Source organism: Lissotriton helveticus, chromosome 4_1, assembly GCF_964261635.1.
Source record: "Lissotriton helveticus chromosome 4_1, aLisHel1.1, whole genome shotgun sequence".
Classification (NCBI taxonomy): domain Eukaryota; kingdom Metazoa; phylum Chordata; class Amphibia; order Caudata; family Salamandridae; genus Lissotriton; species Lissotriton helveticus.
The window spans coordinates 1,138,630,525-1,138,654,749 of record NC_136063.1 but is presented as its reverse complement, the minus strand read 5'-3'; the positions used below and the strand labels follow the sequence as shown (position 1 = coordinate 1,138,654,749).

The 24,225-nt window shown below is 49.1% G+C and overlaps 1 protein-coding gene across 1 annotated transcript in view; it reads right to left on the bottom strand.

Annotated features, from left to right (window-relative positions):
- Positions 1–24,225, bottom strand: part of BAG1 (BAG cochaperone 1) — a 290,179-nt gene that overhangs the window by 57,606 nt on the left and 208,348 nt on the right. The window contains exon 5 of the mRNA XM_078687743.1: positions 19,020–19,127. Within this exon, the coding sequence (XP_078543869.1) occupies positions 19,020–19,127 (108 nt within the window). The remainder of the gene's footprint in view (positions 1–19,019; positions 19,128–24,225) is intronic.

The window sequence follows — 24,225 nt, the reverse complement described above, 5'->3', positions numbered from 1 at the left end:
TATTACCTACATCCCAAATACCGATTTCTTATTACAGATTCGATAAAATTCGTTAAAAATCGGTATTTAAAAAACGGTATTTGGGATTTACCTACATATGGCCCTAGGTTCCTAAGGAGGAGCCACAAGCACCATTTAATAAAACTTTGTTTTAAAATTTTAACAAGCATCAGCAAAGCCAATGGGTCTCGACTGTGCAAAAGCTATTGGCTTTTTTAATGTGTTTTAGCCACGTTATACAGCAGCAGGGCTGTTGTGCTACATAGTTAAAACATTGAAAAAAAGCTTTTTTTATGGTGGGAGGGAGGAGGAAACAACATCGAAAGGTGGGGCTAGCAACAATGACAGGAAGGTGGACCGAGAGGATGGCAAACAACAATGACAGGTGGGGGGCTGCCAGCAAAGATGAGAGGGTGTAGGGAGGAGGAAAGCAACGACAAAACAGTTTCCGAATCTTTAAACTATACATGTCAAACTTCAGAAAAACAAAAAGACCTTCTGGAGTTCTCCCAATTCATTTGTTTGGGAAGCATTATCAAGAAGACGCACAATCATAATCAATAAATTGCTTGAGCACTGTTTGTCTACAGGTGTCTACAGGTGCAACAGTAGTGAATGCACTGAAAAGAGAATTGGATAAGTCTGATGGGTGAAATTTATGAGGGCATTCATGTGATACTCTCCTTAACATGTTTAGTCTCCTAACAGACATCTACTGAAAGGAATTAATCGCAGTTCACCCACCAGCTGGAATTTCGGTGTGTCTAGTCATTGTCTTTCATCTTTCTGAGCTCAGTAAAATAAACATCATTGATTTTGGTAACAACCCCTTTCCAAGTCTTCGGAAAATTGCTGAAAAAATATCCAAGGTTCACAATTGTATGTTAATAAGACAAAACTGACTGTATCCCCATTATTACTGCATTACTTAAAATACTAGCAATCATCATAAATCAGTTTTACAAATGTTATAATTTCTGGATACTGCAAATAATCTAGGTTCACTAACCAGCCACGGCCTTAAAAAACAGAGCACAGTGTTGACCAATAATTATGCCTGGTACAAGGGCACTTCATACGCATGCACGTTATTAGACATACACTTTTTAACTCCTTGCATGCTGACGACGAGCTCAGCTTATCATGCAGCACGGCGGGCGTGTGCTGGTTACGAGCTGAGCTTGTCATGGCCTCCGCGGAACGCCCACGCGGGGATAATTACCCCGCTGTGCTGGGCGTTCCATTGAGTGGACGTGGCCATGAAGAGCTCAGCTCATCAGCACACGGCCACGTGCTGCATGACGAGCCAAGCGCGTCATCAGCACCGCGGCGCAGCGCGTGACCCCCCCCCTACCCCGTGCCGCTGGGGAATTAGCCCCGCGGCGATGGGGTTACTGTTTTTCACATGTTTGGGTCACGTTCATCTTCAGCCAACAAAAAGGCAAAGAGAAATTAACTTGTGGAAACGCATGCCGTTTGTCAAAAACATATCACCATCGCGGTCAGTCACTAGTAACTTTTCAGAGATTGGATGTCACAAAATAAATCACCAGAAATAGGGTTATCTTCCATTGCGGACGATTTTGTTTGGAATAGCAATCATTTTAAACTGCACAAGTCTGTCTTCTGACAGTAATGGTGATATGTTTTAAAAAAACAGCATGGGTTTCCACAGGCTCAAAGGATTAGATTTGAGCCGCTCTTTACGATAGGCAACATGTCACAAAGGCTAACTGACACCAGATGTTCGGGATGGATATCTTTTACTATCAACTTCTATACGGTTGTTTGTATCTTAGTCCTGAAGAAGGACTGCGCACAACCATTAACCGCGACGAAACACTTGTTGGTTAAACTGAAGTGAATGTTTCAACGGAGGAACAAGAGTGTTTTTTTGTTACTGTACTTTAATGAAATGAATGAGCCTTTGTTTGAACAACAGAATACTGATAAAAGCAAGTTACTAGCCGTAAATTATAATAGGCTTCTGAAAAAAAGGGATGCAAACATTCCATTCTTATCTTGAGGACAGTGTTAACGCTTCCCAAAGCAAACTAAATCAGAGCTGTATTTCAGCTTTTCACTACACTTTAAAATGAGTGTTAATGCAGTACAAACATATGCTACTTTGAAAGTTCAAAACATATTTTGCAAATTAAAACTACATTCTATAGTGAGGTCAAATCTAAACTAAACACATTTAAAGTCAACCATGAATTAATTGTGCATGGTTTTATATTATTCATTAAACTGAAAGCATTGGACCAGGCCTCATGGTTTTCACTTTCCCAGCACCAAATGTCTGCATGCCACTTTTTAAATGCAGTTTTATGTCTGAATCTCAAGGCAGCTTTTGTTATTAGTAATGCTTAAATCTATAGGAGATAATTACGTGCTCACAGTAAAAACTATGAGATGAAGCAACAAACTTCCATCATATAGGCAAGACACACCCCCAACATGCACCCCCTGTTGCTTGACTGGAGCTAAAAAAACACTGCTAGTTACAGTAACAAAGCAATCTGAATTAGTAAGTAGCTCAAGCTACAAAAAGTGTAAGACGTTTTCAAGACATTAAGCTTTGCAGACCGCTCTGGTACTTTAATGATGGTGTGAAAACGTTCCTTTCCATCTGCTGCCCAAAAACAGCCATGTTGCTAACATTTAACAGCTCGCGCACAGCAAACAAACAAGTAATACAACTTTCAAACTCAACACCAAAGAAACAAGGAAGACAGCAGTGATGCGTTGTTGAAAATGAAAATGTAGAGATGCAATACTCCTTGAGGCACGGGTCGAAAAGAAAGAAATGTATTAAGAGGTGCCATAAAGGTGGGATACTTTGCAAGTAGGTCTCCACTGTGGGACTCTCCAGGTTGTCCGGCGTGGCTTCTTGACAGCCTGGCAACACCTTTGAGAGAGGCTGGCCTAGAAGTCTGGGGGGACCTTTACCGAGACGGTGTCTTGCTATCTTGGGACTACCTATCAGATAGAGTGGGGATGGGTCTCTCTAGATTCAAATATCTACAGATAGTGAGCTGGACCCAGGCACAGAGTACTGTCAGGGGCAGATTCCAAATGGGAGGGGAGAGCAGAATACTTTCCCTAATTATGGACAAACCTCCTGTAGCTAAAGAGATCTCATTTTGGTACAACCTGTTACTAGAAGAGGTCGACGGAGATTTCAATCTACCCGAAACATTGTGGAGTTCCTCATTTAGTGGAAAAGATCTTGAGAATATCTGGTATTCCTCCTTTAAGATCCTCTGGGATACAGTTAAGCCAGCGTGGTTGCGTAGGAACCATCTTTTCACGCTACATAGGGCGTACTATTCTCCACAGAGGTTATCAAAGTTTTCTACAGACTCCACTGTGGCGTGCCCTAAGTGTGGGGTGCCAGCAGCCTCAGACCTACATATGTTCTTCGAATGCCCATTGTTGTCATCCTATTGGGACTCTATCAGTACTCTGTTGTCAACATCTCTGGGGTATCAAATCTCAATCAACGCAATGCTTGCAATTTTTGGAACATCATTTCAAATCCACGGTCCTGTTAAAAAACTTTTGTTTTATTGTATCCTATTGGCAAGGAGAGAAATATGCAGGGAATGGAAAAAACCACTGCCTCCCACCCTGTTAGATTGGCGTATATCAGTCCTGCAAACGTCTAAAATCGATCTATCAAGATCGGGTAACCCAGAAAACGTGGCTTTTGGCACCTTTTGAATTGGGCTTAAGGAATTGTTTATTTGGCCCATGGTTTTTTTTTTTTTTCCCCACTGTCCGATGATTAACGCTGCTTGGTCTACTCTCCTCTCCTCGACCTACCCTAAGTTATGGCCTTCCCCGGCTCGCAATGGGTTCTGAGCTGTAGCAACATTGCTCCCTCACGGTTAACATCCCGCGGCGCACTTTTTGGAGAGTTTGAACAATACTGAGTGTCAATTCCGGTTGGTTGATGGCACTACCAGTTTACCTGTGACAGTATAGTTCATCACTCTCTCCTAGCGGTTTTCCAAGAGCAAAATGAGGACAAAAATAAAATAAAAATAAAAAAATATATCTGAGCTGCAAAAAGAAATTTCCACTGAAAATGCGAAGGGGGAGAAATGCTACCAGCCCTTCCTGCTTCAATGCAACTTAGTTGGTGCAGCTTAAGCTGCTGGAAGAGGAAATGGGCATGGGAGGAGGACGGGCAGAGAGGGCGCAACTGACTGGCTACATGAAGCTGTAGAGAAAGCTCTATGACCAAACCAAGCATCCCACTCCAATGCCACATTCAGGGGCTGTGCATTCTTCTAATACCCAGTTACACAAGTTTTCAGTCACTCTACCAGAACACCAAATGATATATTTTTGTCTTTCGACAAGCTGCAGCATCTATCTATTTTATATGTAGTGCACGCTCTGCCTGTGAAAATTCTCAGACAGCCTAGCAGTGTTCCATGAGGGCAAAATAAAAACATCGGGTGAGGTGGGTCTACACACAGAAAGTATGTTTGTGCCTCTAAATTGAAAAACAATGTGTGGTTGGCAATATACCTTTGCGTGGCTTTTGTAAAAACATGGTGAGCGGACGGGGCGTGGCCAAGCAGCATTTTCGACAGGATGTGAGCTCCTTCGGCTCCTGACCGGCCAGCCACATAAATCTTGATAAAATCCTTATTGCAGAGCTCGGACCGGACCCGTGGGTCTGCCTGGGACACTACAGATGGAGGGGAACACCTGGTAGAGAGGCTAGACTGGTCCGCGGCCTGGAAACGGCCATCGCAGTGCTGGGCCCTTGAGACTGCCAGGCTGGAACTACCTGAGACCGGGGATGCGGCCTATAGCGGTGTGAGGGAGACCCGGTGATGGCGGCTGCCACGTACCTGGCGGACTGATCTGGGCACCTTACTGCTGCGGGGGAGGCACTCACTGTCAACGGGGGCCTCCCGCGGGGGGGCTGAACCTCCGCATCACCTCTGGCCCCCTCGAGTGGATGTTGGACTGTGTGGGGTGCCGCGAGGAGCCTGGGGACAGAAGCGGTGCCTCTACTGCCTGGAGCAAGCCATCCGCTCCTTCGGTGCCTCTACTGCCTGGAGCAAGCCATCCGCTCCTTGATCGCTCCTGTGATTCCTCCAGAGGTGCGGCTGAGTACGAGCAGTGGCGGCGCCCTATCAGGGGGCAGGCTCACTGGCGGCTCCTGCAAACTTGTTGGATGTGGAGGTGGTGCCCACTGCTGACTCCTGCTTTGCCCTGAGACTCCGAGGACTGTGGCATGAAACTGGGGGCGCGGTGGAGGCGCACCTGAAGATCGGGGTCTGGGATACTGGCCCACGGGGGGGGGGGGGCTACGCCTGTGGTCCAGGGCTTCCTGGTGAGAGCGCCACATGTGCCGGGGGGGGACAGTAGTCTGCGACAGCGGCCCCGCAGAGACTGTGTTCTCCCTTATTCTGTGCTGACTGAGACGGAGGGGAGTGAAGGTGGCACACCGTGGTTGGGCCCGGGCTTTTCCCGAGGGACTCCTCCAGTGCTTCCTCTGGCTCATCAGCGGGGTGGGCATATTGTGAGGAGTAGACCTGAGACGCTGAACCTTGCGGACCCCAGAGTGACCCCCCACAGGCCAGCACGATGGGTAAGGACAGGCTGCCCCGCACCTCTCAACCCAACACTATAACGCAATATACCAGGCAACGTCTCCCCTCGCAGTGGATTACGCGTCAGACGGGTCTGGATGGGGAGAGTGATGCGGCCGACGAGCCCTCTCGGGTGGAGCTCCTACAGGCCAAAAAGGGGTCCCGCACCGCCCTGGAGAAGCAGATAGAGACAGTATCCATTGATGTGAACCTGTTGCGGGCGGATCTGAGGAAAGTAGCGGATAAGGTTTCCACTGCGGAGGAGGATATTGTCCAGCTGCAGGGAGAGGAAGCTTCCCTGAAGAAAACGGTCTTGCAGCTCACCTCCGCGACAGGGGAATTGGAGCGCAGTGCCGAGGAGGAGACGGAGGGCACGCCGCAGCAAAATCAGGGTCCTGGGTATTCCAGAACGCTCGGAAGGGGGCAATGCGGAACGATTCTTGGAGAACTGGATACGCACGAAACTCTGCCCCACGGGTCTGTCTGAGGTCTTCGTGATAGAGCGAGCCCACAGGCGCTGGTCCCGCAGCCGCGGCCGGGCACTCCCGAGAGGGTCCTTATCGCTAAAATCCTGAATTATTGGGATAGAGACTGTATCCTGAAAGAGGCCAGAGAAACAGCGAACCTCACCTTTGACAACGCTAAGGTATCTATCAACCCGGACTACACCCGCCAGGAACAGGAGCAGGAGCAGAGGAAATCCTTCCTCGCTGTTAAGAAGAAACTCCGGGACCTCAACAAGCAGTACATGTTACTCTACCCTGCCAAGCTCAAGGTCCTATTACAGAGAAAGGCGCATTTCTTTGATGCCCCCGGAGGAGGTGTGGGAGTGGCTTGAGATTAGGGGAGATGCCCTCCCGCAGGGTGAACGTGGGGGAGCCCGGAGTGCTTGGGGGTCCAGACCACAGAGGTGGCGACGTAACAGGTGAAGGAATCGATCGGCGGATGTCACCCAGGGAGAGAAACAGTGAATCACGGTGGGAGACAACGGCGCCCTCCGCTTGGAGTCTTCGGAGACTGATGACCCCCCGTGCTCTCTGTAGCAGCGCCTCAGGATGGGGAATTAGTGCCGGAAACCCTGCAGCCAACTACTGATACTGTTCCTGAGACTGTCAGGGGCTCACTTACAACCTCCTCGGTCCTGCCTTGAGGATGATATCCTTCCATTGTTTCCTTACTCGTACTGTTGTGGTAGGGGGAAGGCCTGCCATTTAAGGGCTGGGGCTTGCTACCCTTGGGGGGTTCTGGCTAGTCAAACCACCACACATAGCTAGCGGGGGGGATAACGCAGAGAGGTGCGATGCTGTGGTCCCATGACGGAGATGGATACCCGTCACTGCACTGCCCTGGGGGCTCTAGGCGCATACCCCTGGGCTATTCGAAGCAGCGAGATACGCATTGAGGCTGCTGCATTGAGTTGGGCGCTAGCAGGGGGGAGGGTGGGGGGGGACTTAGTATTTCCCCAGACGCTTACTCAGTTGGCCCGAGATTCTGCATAATGACCTTGGGCGGCTGGCATGTAATGGGCGCTGGACTTGGGGGAAGGGGGTTCTCTTCTCCACTTGTTGGGTAGTTTGGCCCGGTTGGGCTCATGGGTTGGCTGTGCACGTCCTGGCACCAGCATGGGAAGGGTATTTCTGCATGTTTTGTTTTCAGTAAATTGCTCGTGGGAGGGTGTTCGTGGAGGGGGGGGGGGGGGGCTGGGGATTGGGTTGTTGGGTTTTTTCCAGGCATCGAATGTATTGCATTTCGGGCACGGGATTGGGGTGGCCACGTGGGACGTGGACTTCGGCATGATTGGTTACTTCACCTTACATGGGGCATAACTTCCTGAGTTGGAACGTGAGAGGGATGGGTACGTGCACCAAGAGATAAAGGATCCTGTCCTCTCTTCGCACATACAAGGTCTCGATAGCGTGCCTCCAGGAAACTCACCTCACGGATGAAGGGGCTCAAAAACTGGGGGGAAATGGCGGGGACAGGTTTTCCACTCTTCATTTTCTACATATGCCGGGGGATCCTAGGTGGGTGGACCCCGGAGTCCTGTTTGCTGTCCAGTATGTGGAGGCTGACATCCATGGGAGGTACTTGCTCCTTAGAGCTAAACTAGATGGCAGGGATGTCGCCATACTGAACACCTATGCCCCGAATACCGATGACCCAGACTTTTTTCAGTCCCTGCAGGAGGCACTGGTCCCGGAACTGGAGGTACGGCTGCTTTGGTTTGGAGACTTTAATTGCGTCCTAGACCTCATTCTTGACAGGTTTCCACCCCGGGCAGGCACGAAGCCACGAATGACAGCGAAACTCTGGGAGGTCATGGGGAATATAGGGGCTCAGGATATCTGGCACCATAGACAACCGACTCAGAAGGTATACACCTGTTTTTCCTCCACTCACAAGACACATAGACGTCTGGACAGGGTCTTAATCACAAACCCAGAGGCCACCATGTCCCTTGAGGTTACCCATCAGGCACGATTCCTTTCTGATCACTCCCCTGTGGCGTGTGTGGTGAATTGGGGGGCCGTGTGTCACCCCCGGACCTGGAGGTTACCAACGGAGATTCTGGAGGACCAGGTGGGGAAGCACCACATAGAAACTGCCGTTGCTGACTACGTGGACCTTAACTGGGGCGGGGAGGGATCTATCACTGGCCAAGAAATGGGACTCCCTAAAAGCAGTGGTGTGGGGGGTGTGCTGAGCCTAACCTATGGAGTCCGGAATCAGCTCCAACGAGAGATACAGGAGGCGGAAATTAGAATTGCAGACCTCCGAGGCCCATGACACTATGACGAGAGAGGGGGAGCATTACACTCAGACACGCATCCACGATATTTGGATAGGCTCAATAAATATACACTCACACTAAATAGGCAGTGTCTCCATAGGGAGGGAGATAAATCGGGTTGACTTTGGGCCTGGATTCTTCGACGGGAGAGGGTCCCGGAGAGGATTGTGGCCCTGCGGGGGCCTACGGGGGGCTTGATCCACTCTGAAGTGGGACTACTGCTGGTCCTTCGGTCTCATCTCCAACGGATGTACGCTACGGACCCCACTGTTACTGAGACGTCTTATCTCCCTTACCTTCGGGAATTGACCCTGCGGTCTCTCCCTAAGTCAGCGCAGGAGGACCTTGACAAAGCTCTAACTCTGGGTGAGGTGTGCACCGCTCTGCAGCGCCTGCCTAGAGCCAAGTCCCCGGGGAGTGACAGATTCCCTCCTGAGTTTTATCAGGCCTTCGGGGGTACACTCCCCCAACTCCTATTGCAGGTTTATCTTGACGCATTTGAGAGCGGGATTCTCCCCCCGAGCATGACGCTGGGGGAAATATGTATGATCTTGAAGCCGGGGGGGTTAGAGGGGGAGGGAGGGACGGACGCCGACGAGCCTTCATCGTATCGCCCGATCACGATGATCAATACGGACGTTAAGATCTTGTGCAAGCTTCTGGCCATGCGCTTAGCGCCGTACATGACTCACTTGGTCCACGAGGACCAGTGCGGTTTCATACCGGGACGTAATATGGCTATGAATCTGCAGCGGTTGAATCACATTCTACACAAGGTGCGTGGTCTGGAAGAGCAGATGGTGTTGGTATCCGTTGACCTCGCCAAGGCGTTCGACACAGTCAATTGGGGTTATCTCCTCGAGGTCCTCCGTGCCATGGGGCTAGTCCCCAATTTTTGTCGCTGGATTCGCATCTTGTATATGGCCCCTCGTGCCAGGGTGAAACTTGGGGGCGCACGATCCGAGGAATGGCGGCTGGGAATGGGTACACGCCAAGGGTGTCCCCTCTCGCCGCTACTATTTGCCCTAGCCATAGAGCCCCTCGCTGTTTGGGTCCAAACAGACATGGAGCAGTGGGGTGTCAGGGTGGGGGACACGTGCAATGTCATTTACCTGTATGCGGACGATGCTTTGTTCTATTTGACCGCTCCCCGGGACGCATTGCCGATACTGCTGCAACACTTAGACCGATTTGGGGAGATGTCAGGGCTACGACTCAACCGCCATAAGTCCCTGATCTTTCCACTGGCGGGGTTGGATTCAGTGCCCTTTGGGAGACCTATCCGATCTCGGGCTGCGATGGGAACGGGAGGGGTTCTGTTATCTTGGCATACGGGTGGCTCCGACTGACGCGCAGGCGTTAGCCCAGAATGTGGATCGTATAATCGCATCCTTACAGCAGTCAGTGTCTTTCTAGAATTCTTTACCACTCTCGTTGATGGGACGACTGGCCATCCCCAAGATGGTGATGCTTCCTAGGACGTTATATGTCCTCCAGAACTCACTGTGTCTGCTCCCACCACGAGTCTTCCGCACTCTCAATACGCTTCTCATGTCCCTACTCTGGGCGGGCTGACGCAGTAGGATGGCTCTTCACACCGTTGTCAGCAGCTACGAGGAGGGAGGGCCTTGAAGCCCCGCGCTTCGATCTATAATATTATGCAGCTCAGTTACATGTGGCCCGTTGGTTTTCAGACGCTGACAATTGGGAGACACGCCTCCTCTCTGGTAGGGTAGATATCCAGACGCTGTAGGTTGCCCTAATGCAAGGTAGGGGGGTGGACACGTCCCTTCCTTATGTTGTGCGACACACGGCCGCTATATGGCAGCAGTTTGTTGAGAGAGTCTTACGGAGGGCACCCTTTCACAGGGAGCTCCCGATTTGGATACTGGCACCCTTCATCAATATGGGGCAGTACATGTCCTTTCATTCCTGGAGGGAGGGTGGCTGCGAAGTTCTGGCTGACCTTTACCCTAACGAGTCCTTCCTTACTTATAAGCAGGCAGAAGAGGCCTTTGGCCTTGGACGGGGACAATATCTACACTTCCGGGGACTCCAGGAGTTGGTGAAGGTCACCTGGCCCCAGTACTCAGACGCACCACCACTGACCCACACCGTGGACATCCTCCTTTCCTGCGGCAAGGGGCGTAGGCTGATTTCACTCCTCTACAAGACCATGAAATAGGATTCAACCTCCCCGGTGCTGCTGTCCTGGGCAGCCTGGGAGGCGGATCTCGGCGCCCCACTGGAGCAGGGACAATGGACGCGCATAGGTTCCCTCACACGCAAGGCCTCATGCAACGCAAGGTTTAAACTGAAGCACTTCAATTTTTTACACCGCACCTACCTAACCCAGTATCACTGAAGCGTATCTCTGAGGATAGGGGAGACGGAAGCCCTACATGTAAAGCTGAGAAAGCGGGCTTCCTGCACTTAGCCTGGGACTGCCCTTTGCTTAGGCAATTCTGGGTGGGGGTGGTGGAGAGAATAGTCGCAGCCACAGGCCTTCGGATGGCACTTGAACCCCTGCATTGTCTGCTTGCACTGGTCCAGAAGCCCAAGAAAAAGAAACTTTCTTATAAATTCCTGCAATTAATGTTGGTGCTAGCCAGGCGCAGGGTGGCGGTAACTTGGATGGGGCAGCGGGCCCCGGAGGTGTCCACTTGGCTCAGAGACGTACGGGGGTGGTCCCTGGCCAAGGAAACTCACATGCAACTCACTTGGAGGGATGAGAAGCTGCAGGACGAATTAATGGCCTGGTGCGTTATGTGTGCGTCGGGGCTGGCAGAAGAGGAGCTCTCCTCACATGACACAACTGAAAGTGGGAGAAGTGGGTTGGACACGCCCGTTGGGTTTGGGTCTGATGGGGAGCAGGGGGGGGACCCCAGTGATATTCATCACCTGTATCAGCACCATGCCTGGTTCCTTTCTCACAGTACTATTATTGTATGCTTTTGTATTCCTTCCCCATGAGTCCGTTCCCTCCCTGTTGCCACCTGTAGTCCTAAGTGCCGCTAATGAGGTCGTCGATATGTGTACATAGACTGAATGGATGCCAGTTGTGTGTTATTGTTTATGATGTATAAACTGAAAAATAAAGTTTAAAAAAAAACATGGTGTGCGATGTAAATGTGTGAAAGATCCTTCATGCATAGGACACCATGGTACTGAACTGTGCCTGCATGGCTGCTGGGTTTCCCAGCGAGGCAATAATTCTCTGATACCATGGGGCAGGAAGCACAGGATGCAGGGCCAGCAGAAGGTTTAGGTGTGATCGCATTTCTACGGGATGCGCCGGCTATTAATGTGAATTGAGCCCTTTCCTGTGAGGGAGCCTCCACTGGGAGAAGGGAAGAAAGCCAGCCAGATATGCTAGCCCTGAAATGTCAGGCACCTGCTCAGTGCAAGAAAGGGGCACAAGCAGATGGGAGAGGGGGAAGAACACACTATCACATGACGACGTTACAATACAAAGGATTCACGAAGCCTTTAAGCTGCCATGAGGAACCCACTAAAAGGGAAGCTTGGACAAAGACGAGCAGGAAACAAAGAAAAAGACAGTGCCTCCATGGGAGGAAACAAATGACAAGTAGGGACAAATGGGAAGATTAAGCACTAGCAAGCAAGCCTTTTTAAAGGACTGTTAAACTCACAAATAAAAAGTGATGGGCAGGTTTTAAGCCCACAAAGTGTACACAACATAACTCGGAGAAAGCGCAAGTGCTGCCTAGTGTCAACCTAAAAACAAATACCAAGAAGTGGTATGTTGAAGAAAATATGCTAATTGAAAGAACCAAGACAACAGGAAAAGATACCCCTGTACTATTAAACTACTTAAGAGAAGAAGCAGACCCTCAAAAAATGGAAACAACTCAGCTTTTCAAACAAGTAACACAAGAAAAAGAGTGTGAAATGAAAAAGCGACATCAGAATGTTTGCAATGTTTCTCTTTCTATGGAGCAAAACCTTCTCATTGGTGAGAACTAAGCAACTCCTCTTTGAAATAAATAAATATATATATATATATATATATAAATATATATATATAAATATATATATATATAAATATATATATATATAAATATATATATATATATATATATATATATATATATATATATATATATATATATATATATATATATATATATATATATATATATATATATATATATATATATATATATATATATATATATATATATATAAATAAAATTCAAAAAATTTCCCTACTTCCAGGAACGCAGTGGAGCACTCACAGGCTTTCACTTAAAACATTTATTTCATCTGCATCACGCGTTTCAGCCACCAGGCCTTTATCTAATGCTATATGATAAAACCGATCATTAGTATTCCAATGTTTAAATAGCTCACGACGCTTCCCCTCTTTGTCGTGGCAAGCAAAAAAGGACTGCATTTTCACCATATTTCCTTTGTTGTTTTTTTCGCGCCGCCATCATTAAGTGTGAGTAAAATAAATTACAGGCCCATAGTGGTGTTCTTTACTTTTTATGCTGTCCTTTGGAATACGATTCCATTCTCGTAATGGGTTAACAGTTCATGCCTCACACATTATCCTTTAATTATGCATCTGTTCGTTTCATTCAGGGTGCGGTTGTTTTATGATGCTATTGTTGTAACACGACTTTTGTCATCCACTCTGTGCACATCAAAATTTCTGTACCTGAAAGCACTGATTTTAGTAATCACTGCTTTTCCATGTCATCTTGTCCCGACTCAATCGTCAGCAGGAACATTATTCATTTGGCTGGGGCGGTTCTGGCAGTTTCCATTCCATGTTCCAACAAATGCCAAACAAACTATCGAACTCCTTACGTGATGGGTGCCTCCTTCGTGCATTTGGCCTGCACGTAATAAATTATTCAACAAATGTCCCTACTTCCAGGAACGCAACAAGAGCACTCACAGGCTTTAACTTAAAACATTTATTTCATCTGCATGATGCGTTTTAGCCCGATTGCTGGAAGCCAAAGAGAAGGTGGCAGCCGACACTGAACGGCTGCGATGCTTTGACCACAGGGGGTACCTAGCGAAGGTCCATGCGGAGGGAGATAAGGTTGGCACGCTACTGGCTAGGTTGGCTGACCCGGTGCAAAGGAGTGGACCAGTTATGCAGATAACCCTGAGTGATGGCACGCTCACCCACTCACAGGAGGGGGTGCTATCTCGTTTTGCAACTTATTATGAAGCTCTCTATAGCAGTAGAAGAGGGGAGACAGAGGAGGACATAGAGGAGTACTTGGAAGGAACCCTTTTGCAGCGCATAGAGGACGAGGAAGAGGAGCAGTTGGGGCAGGCTATCACATTGGCTGAAGTAAGGGGGGCAATTAAAAACATGGCCCGGAACAAGACACCGGGGCCTAATGGGCTACCAGTCGAATTCTACGCTCAATACATTGATAAACTGGCTCCTGGAGGTGTATCAGGAAGCAGAGAAGGAGGGTCGCCTGCCAGGCTCGATGCGTGAGGCGCTGATGGTCCCCCTTCTGAAACCGGGTCGCACAGAGCTGGATGTGGCCTCTTATAGGCCTTTATCCATGCTATCAGTGGATTACAAAATCCTGAGCCGTATACTGGCAACCCGGTTGTTACCACACATGACATCACTGGTTCATGCGGACCAGGCGGGCTTTATCCCCACGCGGTGCACAGCTACGAACATTCGTCGCTTTCTTAGAGTTATGGCGGATAATCAAGACGATGACAGATCGGCAGCGGTGCTATCTGTGGATATAGAGAAGGCGTTTGACAGTTTAGAATGGGCCTACCTATGCAGAGCTCTGCATCGATTCGGACTGGGTGATGGCTTTGTGAGATGGAGAAGGGTGCTGTACTCTTCGGCAGTGGCTAGGGTGAAGCTTGGCGAGGTGATTTCTGACCAGTACCCAATCATGAGAGGCACGAGACAGGGATGCTCGTTGTCACCACTGCTGTTTGCCCTAGCGGTCGAACCTCTGGCGGCGCGGGCAAGGCTGGGGCGGATGTATCGGGGATTGCTGCACCGGGGTAGCACTCATTACATTTCTCGATATGCGGATGATCTGCTCCTCTTTCTTCGGGAGGCTGATGCGGACCTGCAGGGAGCGACTACGATTTTGTCCAGCTTTGGGAGGGTTTCCGGTCTTCAGGTGAACTGGACCAAGACGTGCCTCTTCCCGATGAGGAGGGACCAGCCGCCGCCTGCTGCGCTGGGCGCCATAAGGTGGGAACCGGCGTGCATCACCTATTTAGGGGTCAGGGTCTATCACACAGACCAGGACCTGCTGGAGGGTAACATAGGCAGATGCGTTAGAACCTTGAAGAAGTGTATGGAGTTCTGGACGACGCTCCCTCTGTCGGTAATGGGCAGAGTGGCCTTGCTTAAGATGGTGGTGCTCCCCAGGCTCTTGTATTATTTCCGTACACTTCCGATTTGGATCCCGCCGAGAATCTTTAAGGAACTGAGGTCGATGATAGTGGGTTTCATCTGGGGCAGCGGCAGACGCAGAGTAGCCCTGGCGACGCTGAGGAGGCCTAGGTTGGAAGGTGGCCTGGTGGTGCCAGATTTCGAACGTTATTATCTATCTAGCAGCCCAATTACAGGTCTTAACACAAAATATATAACAGGAATATCGAGGCCCGGAAAGTAGCTGGGGAACTGGTATCCCCGTCATGTACAGGCCTATAAAGTCTTGCAGCAAAAGCTTGACCTACGGGACTTGACGGGGGAGGAACGGACCCTGCGGCTCTGCTGGAACAGGACTCAGCGAAGGGCGGGACCTTCTCACCCATATGCACCGGAGATCCCATTGGGCATGCTGACTGCCCTGCCACACGGTGGGGACTGGACTCCGCTAGCGACTTGGGAGCAGATGGGTATCCAGGTGGTGGGAGATTTGTATGTGAACCAGGAGCTGGTGCCCTTCCCGGTGCTGCAGGATATGTATGGGCTCCCGGAGGGGGACTTCTTGATACATGCTGCGGTTACAACCACAATCCAAAAACACTGGAAAACAGGGAGAGCGGAACCGGTGGTGACCCTCGCGTGCCAGTATGTGGTGATGGCGGCGGGTACGGTTAAGGCAGTGACGTGCCTCCAGTCCCGGCTGCTCCAGGAGGGATTACAACGCCTACATGTTCTTAAGATTAAATGGGAAGAAAGCATAGGTCGGCAGATACCAGATACCACTTGGGAGCAAATCCTTAAACGGGCGTGGAAGGGCACTAGAAACGCTCGTCTCCAACTGATTCAATACTTTGTGCTTCATAGGGCCTATTTAACGCCGGGGAAGATCCGGAAGTACTTCCATGTCCAGAACGCGGCGTGCCCGAGATGTCAGGTGGAAGGTGTTGAGATAGAACACATGCTATGGTTCTGTTCACACGTGGGAAGCTACTGGGAGGCAGTAGGGGACCTTTTGAACGTGGTCACAGACAGGCAATTGGATTATGACATGGCCACATGCTTACTACACTGTTTCCCGCATACGGCCAAGACAAAGGTCACTAGTACATTTATTGATTTAGGGTTATTGCTGGCTAAACGTGAAATTACGTGGCATTGGAAGGCGAGGGAGGGACCGTCGTTTGGGCGGTGGAGGAGGGAGTCCTGTAAGTGGGCAGGCTGCGAAAGTGTAGTGCGACTCCGGCAGGCCACCCACTCAGGCAATGCGAAAGCGTTGGAGATAGCTCGATCATGGGACGCAATGGTCCAAGCTTTGAAGGACCAAAACATGCCAGATGAGGAGGAGTGAGTTACACATCCAGGTGATTACTACAAATAGCGCGTAGTTTTGCTGACCCATCGGTAACGACATTTGGGATATAGTAAGTGATTCTGACAGCGCCAACACCACCATTTCCGTTAGGGGGGAGGGATTAAGAGGGAAGGGAGCTGAATAGGGGAGAAAGGAAGTCCCTACCATCGGGCCTGGCTGTGTTGGCAAGTATACTTATAGGTGAGGAGATTGCTGTGTTCATTGCGCTGAGTTTCTATGGGGATGACGGATGGGACGCAGGGCACGGGTACAGGGGACGCACAGAATAGCAATGTGAATTGTTAAGTATTAGCTCCAGAGGGTAGTTAAAGTCTATATGTTAGGATAAGGGGAGTAAAAGAAAAGCAGATGCTAAAATCCTTTGTTGGCCGGACATGATTATGTTTCAATGACGCAAACACGCATGTTACATCTCTGGTTATTGCCGCCCGACCTCCGGGTTGTGGGCTAAATGGCTGTGTAATGCGAATTTTATTGTCGCATCGATTTCAACCGATGCTTTTGTAGCTGCTATCCAGCATGTGTAAATGTAAGATTATCTGCAATAAAAATATATTTAAAAAAAAAAAATGATGCGTTTTAGCCGCCAGGCCTTTATCAAATGCTATATGATGAAACCGATTATTAGCATTCCAATGTTTAAATAGCTCACTATACTCCCAACCACCTCCCCCCACGCTGACCAGGGACCACCACCTCCCCGGGGCACAGACTTATTTGAATGCGCTACGGACACCCGGGCCTCGGGGACCACCACCTTCCCGGGGCTATATAAATTAAGGGAGGGGGGCTCCCTCCTGGAGCCCTTGATGGCCCTAGGGACTGCCAGCCCCCAGGACCGGCTCCTGCAATGTCCCGGGGTGCCCACCCCCGGGACATTGCAGTTTGCCATGACAGGGCGGGAGCTCTGTGACGCTTACTGGAGGTACCTGGTGGGCTAGTTGGCCTCCAGAGACCCTCAGGATTCAAGAGGACTTAATCTTCCAACTTACAACGCACCAGGAGGCGCGTTTGCACAGTGGTGCAGGGAGAGGGTGGGGTCTCATATAACAAGCTAGCAATCTTGCTGTGTGGGACTTACTGGAAGTAATAAAAGGGGTAGTTGGTCCCCAAGGTTGATGCTGGGGACTAACTATCCCTTCTGTTACCTCCGCTAAATCCCACACAGTGGGATTGCTAAAAGGTGTTTGAATGCCACGCTCCGCTTTCTCCACCACTCCAGAAACGAGACTGCTATGTTATAGTTAGAAATTAGCATTTAAAAAACCTTTGAAATTCTCTGAAAAAAACATAGGTTTCAGGGACGTTATAGTTAGAATTTAGCATTTATAAAAAAAACTTTGAAATTCACTGAAAAAAACATAGGTTTCAGGCTTATAGTTAGAAATTAGCATTTTAAAAACCTTAGAAATTCACTGAAAAAAAAAAGGTTTCAGGGACGTTATAGTTAGTTGGACATTTCACTCATACAAAACCAGAGAAATTCGGCCGTCATAGTTAGTAGAGCTAACTACAACTTGCGCCCCCGCAATGCACTGCTGATGACATCACATATTACGTCACTCGTGATATGGTCAGTGACATCACTGATGACATCTCAAATGACATCAATGATGACAACATACGTGTGATAATCTGATGCAACTCCTCACACCCTAATATACCCTTTGCTACACCCACTCTAAAATACAGACTACCATTTTCTAAACCATAGACACACCAATACCAGTTACCAATACCAGTTACTACATACACACTCACTGATTCCTAGGTCTACACACACATCCACTCATTCACCCATACAGTAACTCATACATGCAGTCACTCATCAATACAGCACTATCATATGCACTCATACACCTATACATACACTCACACACCACCACTCATCCATAGGTTTACTCACACACCTCCTCAGTCATGCAGAGAATTAATCACACCCATTTTCTCACCTATACAGTTATACACAGACAACCTCACTTAAATATACAAATACTAACACATACTTACTCTCTTATACAAACTCTCATACAAGCAGACCCTCATCCATACAGCCACTCTCACAATCACTCACTATCACGTATAGTCATTTATATACCCCAAAATTCACATTTACTGCCTTTCACATATGTAGTTACTCACACATATACCACTGGGAGATCCATTCATTCACCAACACACCCATACACACACTCACCCACCCATATAGCCCTTCACAGATGCACTCTTGAACCCATACACCCAGTAAATCACGAACATACACATCTATGCACAGAGTCATCCACCCCCACCCACTCACTCACTCACAAAGACACTCAGGCACCCATACAGATACTCAGACAACCAATCAATAACCCATATAGACAGTCATGTAGCTATTCACCAACCCATGCAGCCGCTTATACACCAACTGACAGACTGATACAGACATTTACACAGTTTACTCACTAACCCATGCATTCAGTAAGGTACGCTTAATCAGTCAATATATATATATTAGTACGTCTTTTGAACCTACTCTTACCATTTAAAAAGGTTGATGGGCCACCTCTACAAACAGGAGTTCATGCAACTTCCCATGTGTCTAATTTATATCTCTCCTGAACCTCCCTGTTAATCTTCTTGTAAGCTCACACTGACACAGGGTCTTCAAACCCAGACAGTTAATGGATCACAAACACATAATTATCCCTACCAAAAATGTCTTTCTGTGCAATGATACCATACAACCTTGTTCATATTAGAAAACTGCCACTACACTACATCACATGTGTTCCACTTCATACAATGATCATAGCATAAGAGAAATTAAAGCCTTCATTGATTACTCACCACAGCATCAATCTGTTCCAGGAGTTTCATGAATTGCTCAACTGCTAACTTTATTCGCTTGTCCAACTTATTAAGAGCTTCCGTTTGGAGATTTTTGGCTAAAAAACCCTGAATGAAAAAAGCAACAGCAATAGTTATGATAAAGCCGGAGAATGATCACTGTAGTATACCTATCAATGAGTTACGAGATTCTTTACCCAACAACCACTCACTTCTGGAATGGCAGGAGCTACTTAGAGAAGGCTTCATAGCTGACATTGAAATTATGATAGGAAAAGTGTTTGGGTCACATGTCATGATTGGGCATCTAAAGCAACAACTCAACTCAAGAACACATACAGAAAATATATACCAGAAAAAGATAGTGTTGATATAGGTCTGGGACCAAAATATGAACACTGCAAGGTGAGCTACAAGTGACTAAAGAATAACTAAGCAGTCACTAGATGAACATTTAGCAGAAAGAGGTCCCTATTACTGACAATCCCTTCCGCATAGTCATTGATTCAAATAGTTAACAGGGATTGGGCCAAAGCCCCATCTTATAAAGACCAAAAGTAGTTTCAGAAGTTATCATCACTAACCCACTGTAAGAACAACACTGCAAATACAATACGTATGACATTTAATGCACAAATATCAGGACTTTTAAGTACTTAAGCTTACCAAACCTCTGCTGCCACACAGTACACACACGACCAAGCACTTCTAGAGGGGCACATCATGTGCCCCTAACCCTGCATGCACCCCCATGTGCAGATTTGCCCGGGGGCCATGCTGGGGGCCCTTTACATGCCTTTCTGCCAAGCATTTCATGGCAGGGTCTCCGCCATGAAATGCTTGGCGGAAAGGCAGGTCATAATCTGATTGGCGGGGCGAGCATAAACACTGCCGCGATTCCTGCCTGCTTTTCCCACAATGGGATCCTGGATCATGAAGGTGGCCATCGTAATCATGCGGGAGGTCCGATAAGACGGCAGCCGCCGGACCACTATCCATGGGTACGGCGGTCCCACGGCTGCCGTACTCGTAAGTAGGCCCTAAGTGTCTAACAATATGCGTTATCAACAAACTATAAGCAAGGTAAAAAAGGACACCAACTTTCACAACCTCATCAAAAGCATGGGTTTCAAAGTCAAATGAACCCGGATTCTCAGAAACTATGTGACCACTCATTTATAAATCAGCCAGTAGATGAGGGTGGACTGATGTTCCAGGACACATGGGAATATCCACAGATCAATCTAGGAAGCACTTCCAATTGTGTACAGTTCACAATAAAACACATGGCTGACAATAATAAATCCTTCCTCCTGACAAACAAACAGGTGCCTTCGTGGGAAAAGTCTGCAACTTTATCCCACCGATTCCATTTGAAAAAGATAGAAATTTAGTCATAGGGCTCTAAATCTTAATTTTGAAGTACCCAAAATGAAAACAAATTTGCACCTCCATATTATGGTTGACACCTCACTTCTAGGAAATCCCAATTTGCACCCTTAATAACTTTGTCTCACCCTTGAGCATTGTAAATCAAACTTGGCGGAAACACTACTTAGTATGAAGCCTTTCAGAATGGTGACTGTGGTGCAAATTGCTCAAACAAACAAAAAGGTATACTTTAAAGTAAGCTTATCAAATCAAATAGGTTTCCTCAAATACAATGCGTTTCTCAATGGCTGGGACTTTCAAGTATGCATGTATCGGCTGTAGGAAGGTGGCTACCTGACTATGGTTACCCCAGATTTTTTGCCTTGTGTTTAGCTGGTTTTTGACTTAGTTATAGAATAGAATAGAAGCCATTTATAAAGCGCCTGGTTACTCAGGAACAGAGTGTCCCCGCGCTGAAAACCGCAAAGAGCCAAGAGGAGTGAACAACGGAAAACGGACAAGGCAGGGGAAATGGGAAAATCAGATGCGGGGAAAGAGGAAGGTTTTTAATTTTCCTCGAAATCTCATTTCAGAGGGTTCCATCCGCATCTCAAGAGGGAGTTCATTCCAGCCCTTGGCAGCCAAGTATCTGAAAGAGGAGCCACCCATCTTCGCTCTAGTTATCTTAGGGATGTTGAACACCATCGAACCGGCAGATCTAAGGTTCCTGGTCGGGCGATGTATAGTAAGTAATCCTTGCAGATATCCTGGGCCGGTGCCGTGGGCTATGCGGTGGGCGAAGCATAGGGCTTTGAATTTAATTCGCTCCTTGATGGGGAGCCAATGGAGTCTGGACAAGGCCAGTCTCCCTGAGGCTCTACGAGGAAGCTTAAGCACAAGGCGCGCTGCGGCATTTTGAGCGGACTGGAGTTGGTAGGTGCCCTTTTTGCTCAGTCCCAGTAGCAAGGTGTTTCCATAGTCCAGATGAGGGGTGACTAAGGCATGGACTATGGTCTTTCTTGAGTCCAAGGGGAGAAGGTCTAAAACCTTTCGAAGGACTCTCAGTATGCTGAAGCATCTTGCTGCGACTTTGTTCACATGAGGATTATAGGACAGGTTAGAATCCAATGTTATGCCCAGGTTCCGCACCGATGCCACGGGGCAGGGCAGGCTGCCCAGTTCCGCAGGCCACCACATGTGGGACCAAGCGGAAGAAGACTTGCCTACCACCAACAGCTCAGTTTTGTCGCCATTGAGGCGAAGACAGCTGTTATTCATCCAAGCTGCCACGGAAGAGAGGCAGTTGGAGAAATTGGTGGCGTCTTCTCTGTGATCAGGCGTAAGTTTGAACACCAATTGGGTGTAGTCAGCATAGCTAACAATGCCCACCCCATAAGTCTCCACTATGCGAGCCAGGGGTTCCATATAGATATTAAACAAGGTGGGGCTCAGACTGGAGCCCTGAGGAACCCCATGGCTTGCTTTTCTGGGAGAAGACTTAAAGGGGGGGCAATGCAACTGGAAATTTCTGTTGGCCAAGAAGGACTCCAGCCACGCAAGGGCCGACCCCTTAACTCCCAGTCCAGATAGCCGAGACAGCAGCGTTGAGTGCAGCACGGTGTCGAAGGCTGCACTAAGATCTAGTAGTACCAACGCTGCAGGGCCCCAGGCCATCTGCTCTCTCTGTAAAATGGATTCCATGTACCCTAGGTACATACCACAATTGGAAAAGGACTCCTTGTCAGCCCCTGTATAATGCACTATAGGTGCCCAGGGCATAGGAGCCACCAAGGCCTACCAGGGGCTGCAGCATATCTTTTGCCACCCCTGGCTGGTTCTTAAATTGACACAACTGGCTGATCACTCAGCGGGGGTAAGGTGGTGTAATCACCCCTTACTTAGATATAGTATACCTATACCTAAACCTATATCTGGACACATATAAACCTGTGAGCCACTCCTATGGAAGGCCTCATCAATCCTGGAGGCAGAGTGCGTGGTTTAATGTGAGATGGAGCTCTAGCATGAGCTGTACCTGTCTGCAGCTGTCGGGAACAACTCCCTAAGCTGTTTCAGGATAATGCCATACCATATACTCTTAAGCGCCTTATAATCCTCGCGGTTATATAGCAACTTTGGTTTGGCTTTATCAAAACATGTCGTGTAAGGTGTCATACGATTTGGAATACTATCCCCTCGCCAGTTCTGGCGACGGGGATAGCATTCCACCCCTCTAGAGGGGTAAGACATGTTACTTTACTTAAATGCGGTTAATTTCTAAAAGGACCTTGGATCCACAAAATGGATGCCTCTGCCACAGCCACGAGTCTGACCCCCTGAAGCTGACCGAAACTCAGCCAAATGGGGCCTGGACAAAGGGTTTCCTGTCGCAGGGAGGTGTTACACCCCCTCAGACAGGAGATAGTGGATTGTAGCGGGGAGGTTTGAAAGAAACCAGACACTGCCTGGGGAGCACAAGGCTGCCCCTTGCATAATCCGGCCAAACCGGTTCTGGGGCACTCCAGCCCTCGTGCCAGGGCGGCCTGGATCAAAGGAAAGGGGTGTATCCACCCCCTTCCTGGGTCCCACCCATAGGAGGGGACCTAGCAGGTAATCCAGCCCCCCAGATTCGAATAAGAGTGGGAGCAGTGCCAAGACACTTCAGATTATCCTGATGAAACATAAGAAACGAAACTCTGGACCCTTCGACATCCTACTCGACGTAGAAGCCCGAAGAATCTCCCTTGTGGTCAAGGAGTGACCACCCTGTGCAAACAGGCACCATCCAGCCATCGACGTCTGCTTTGTCGCAGTTCCCGCCGGAACTCGAGCGACAGAGATCGACGAGATCAAGCTTGCCTGCCTTCCAACAGCCCGATCCACAGTCCCTGCAGAGCTGAGACCCGTGGAGGCGACCGGAAGCGTGGGGCACGCCATCTTGGAAAGACCACGAGACGCTGACCGTGCAGCCCACGAGTGACCCTCGAAGCTGTACACCGGGGTGTGAGAAGCCCCAACCCTGAGCCACACTTGCACCGAAGTTCAGCCCTCCACACTCGACGAGTGCTGCGTGGGGCCCTTCTGCTTCTTTTGGCTCAACGCGTTGGCCCGGTCACTTGCCAGCCGGCTTGTGGCCCCTGTGCCGACGAAACTTGAAATTCGACCTGCGATTCTGGTTGCCCCAGATTTGCACCAGCTCCCCTGAAAAGGAGCCCCCACTCTGACCCTCCTGGTTCGAGTGAGAAGCAATCTCCCGGTTCCGCGTGGATTGCTTTTGCCAAGTGTTGTTTGCTCCAATCTTGAAGCCGACAGCGCCGACGGCGAGAGCCTGCGTGGGACAGATCGTGACCTGCTCCTGGACGTCGTAGATGCCCCAGAGCCCACGTGACAGCGGAGAGAAGCTCCTCGACGACCACCTGATTGCGCCCGACATTGCCTGGTTCCGTCCTGGTTCCACCCTGGTCACTGCTGAGTGACCCAGACTCTGTCCCCTCTGCTTTCAGGTACTTTTCGACTTGAGTCCACCCTTGGACTCAACCGGACACTTGTCGACCCTGTGCACCCGCTTCCTGTGGGTGAGGTAACTTTGCTCCGCCGGTGTCCCCACACTGGTATACATCTCTAGGGTCTGTGTCTTAAGTTTTGTTCCTCTAGGTTCAGCGGAAGTGTCCTTAAACTTTAACTTTACAACTTTTACGCACCATTGGTTAACATTGGTGCATGCGTGCGCTTTCCGCACTGCACCCGAATCCCGTGGGCCTCTCCCGACTTCAGCATTGCTTGTCCCGACTGCTCCCAGCGATTCCCTAGGCCCTAGGCCTAACCACTGTTCGAT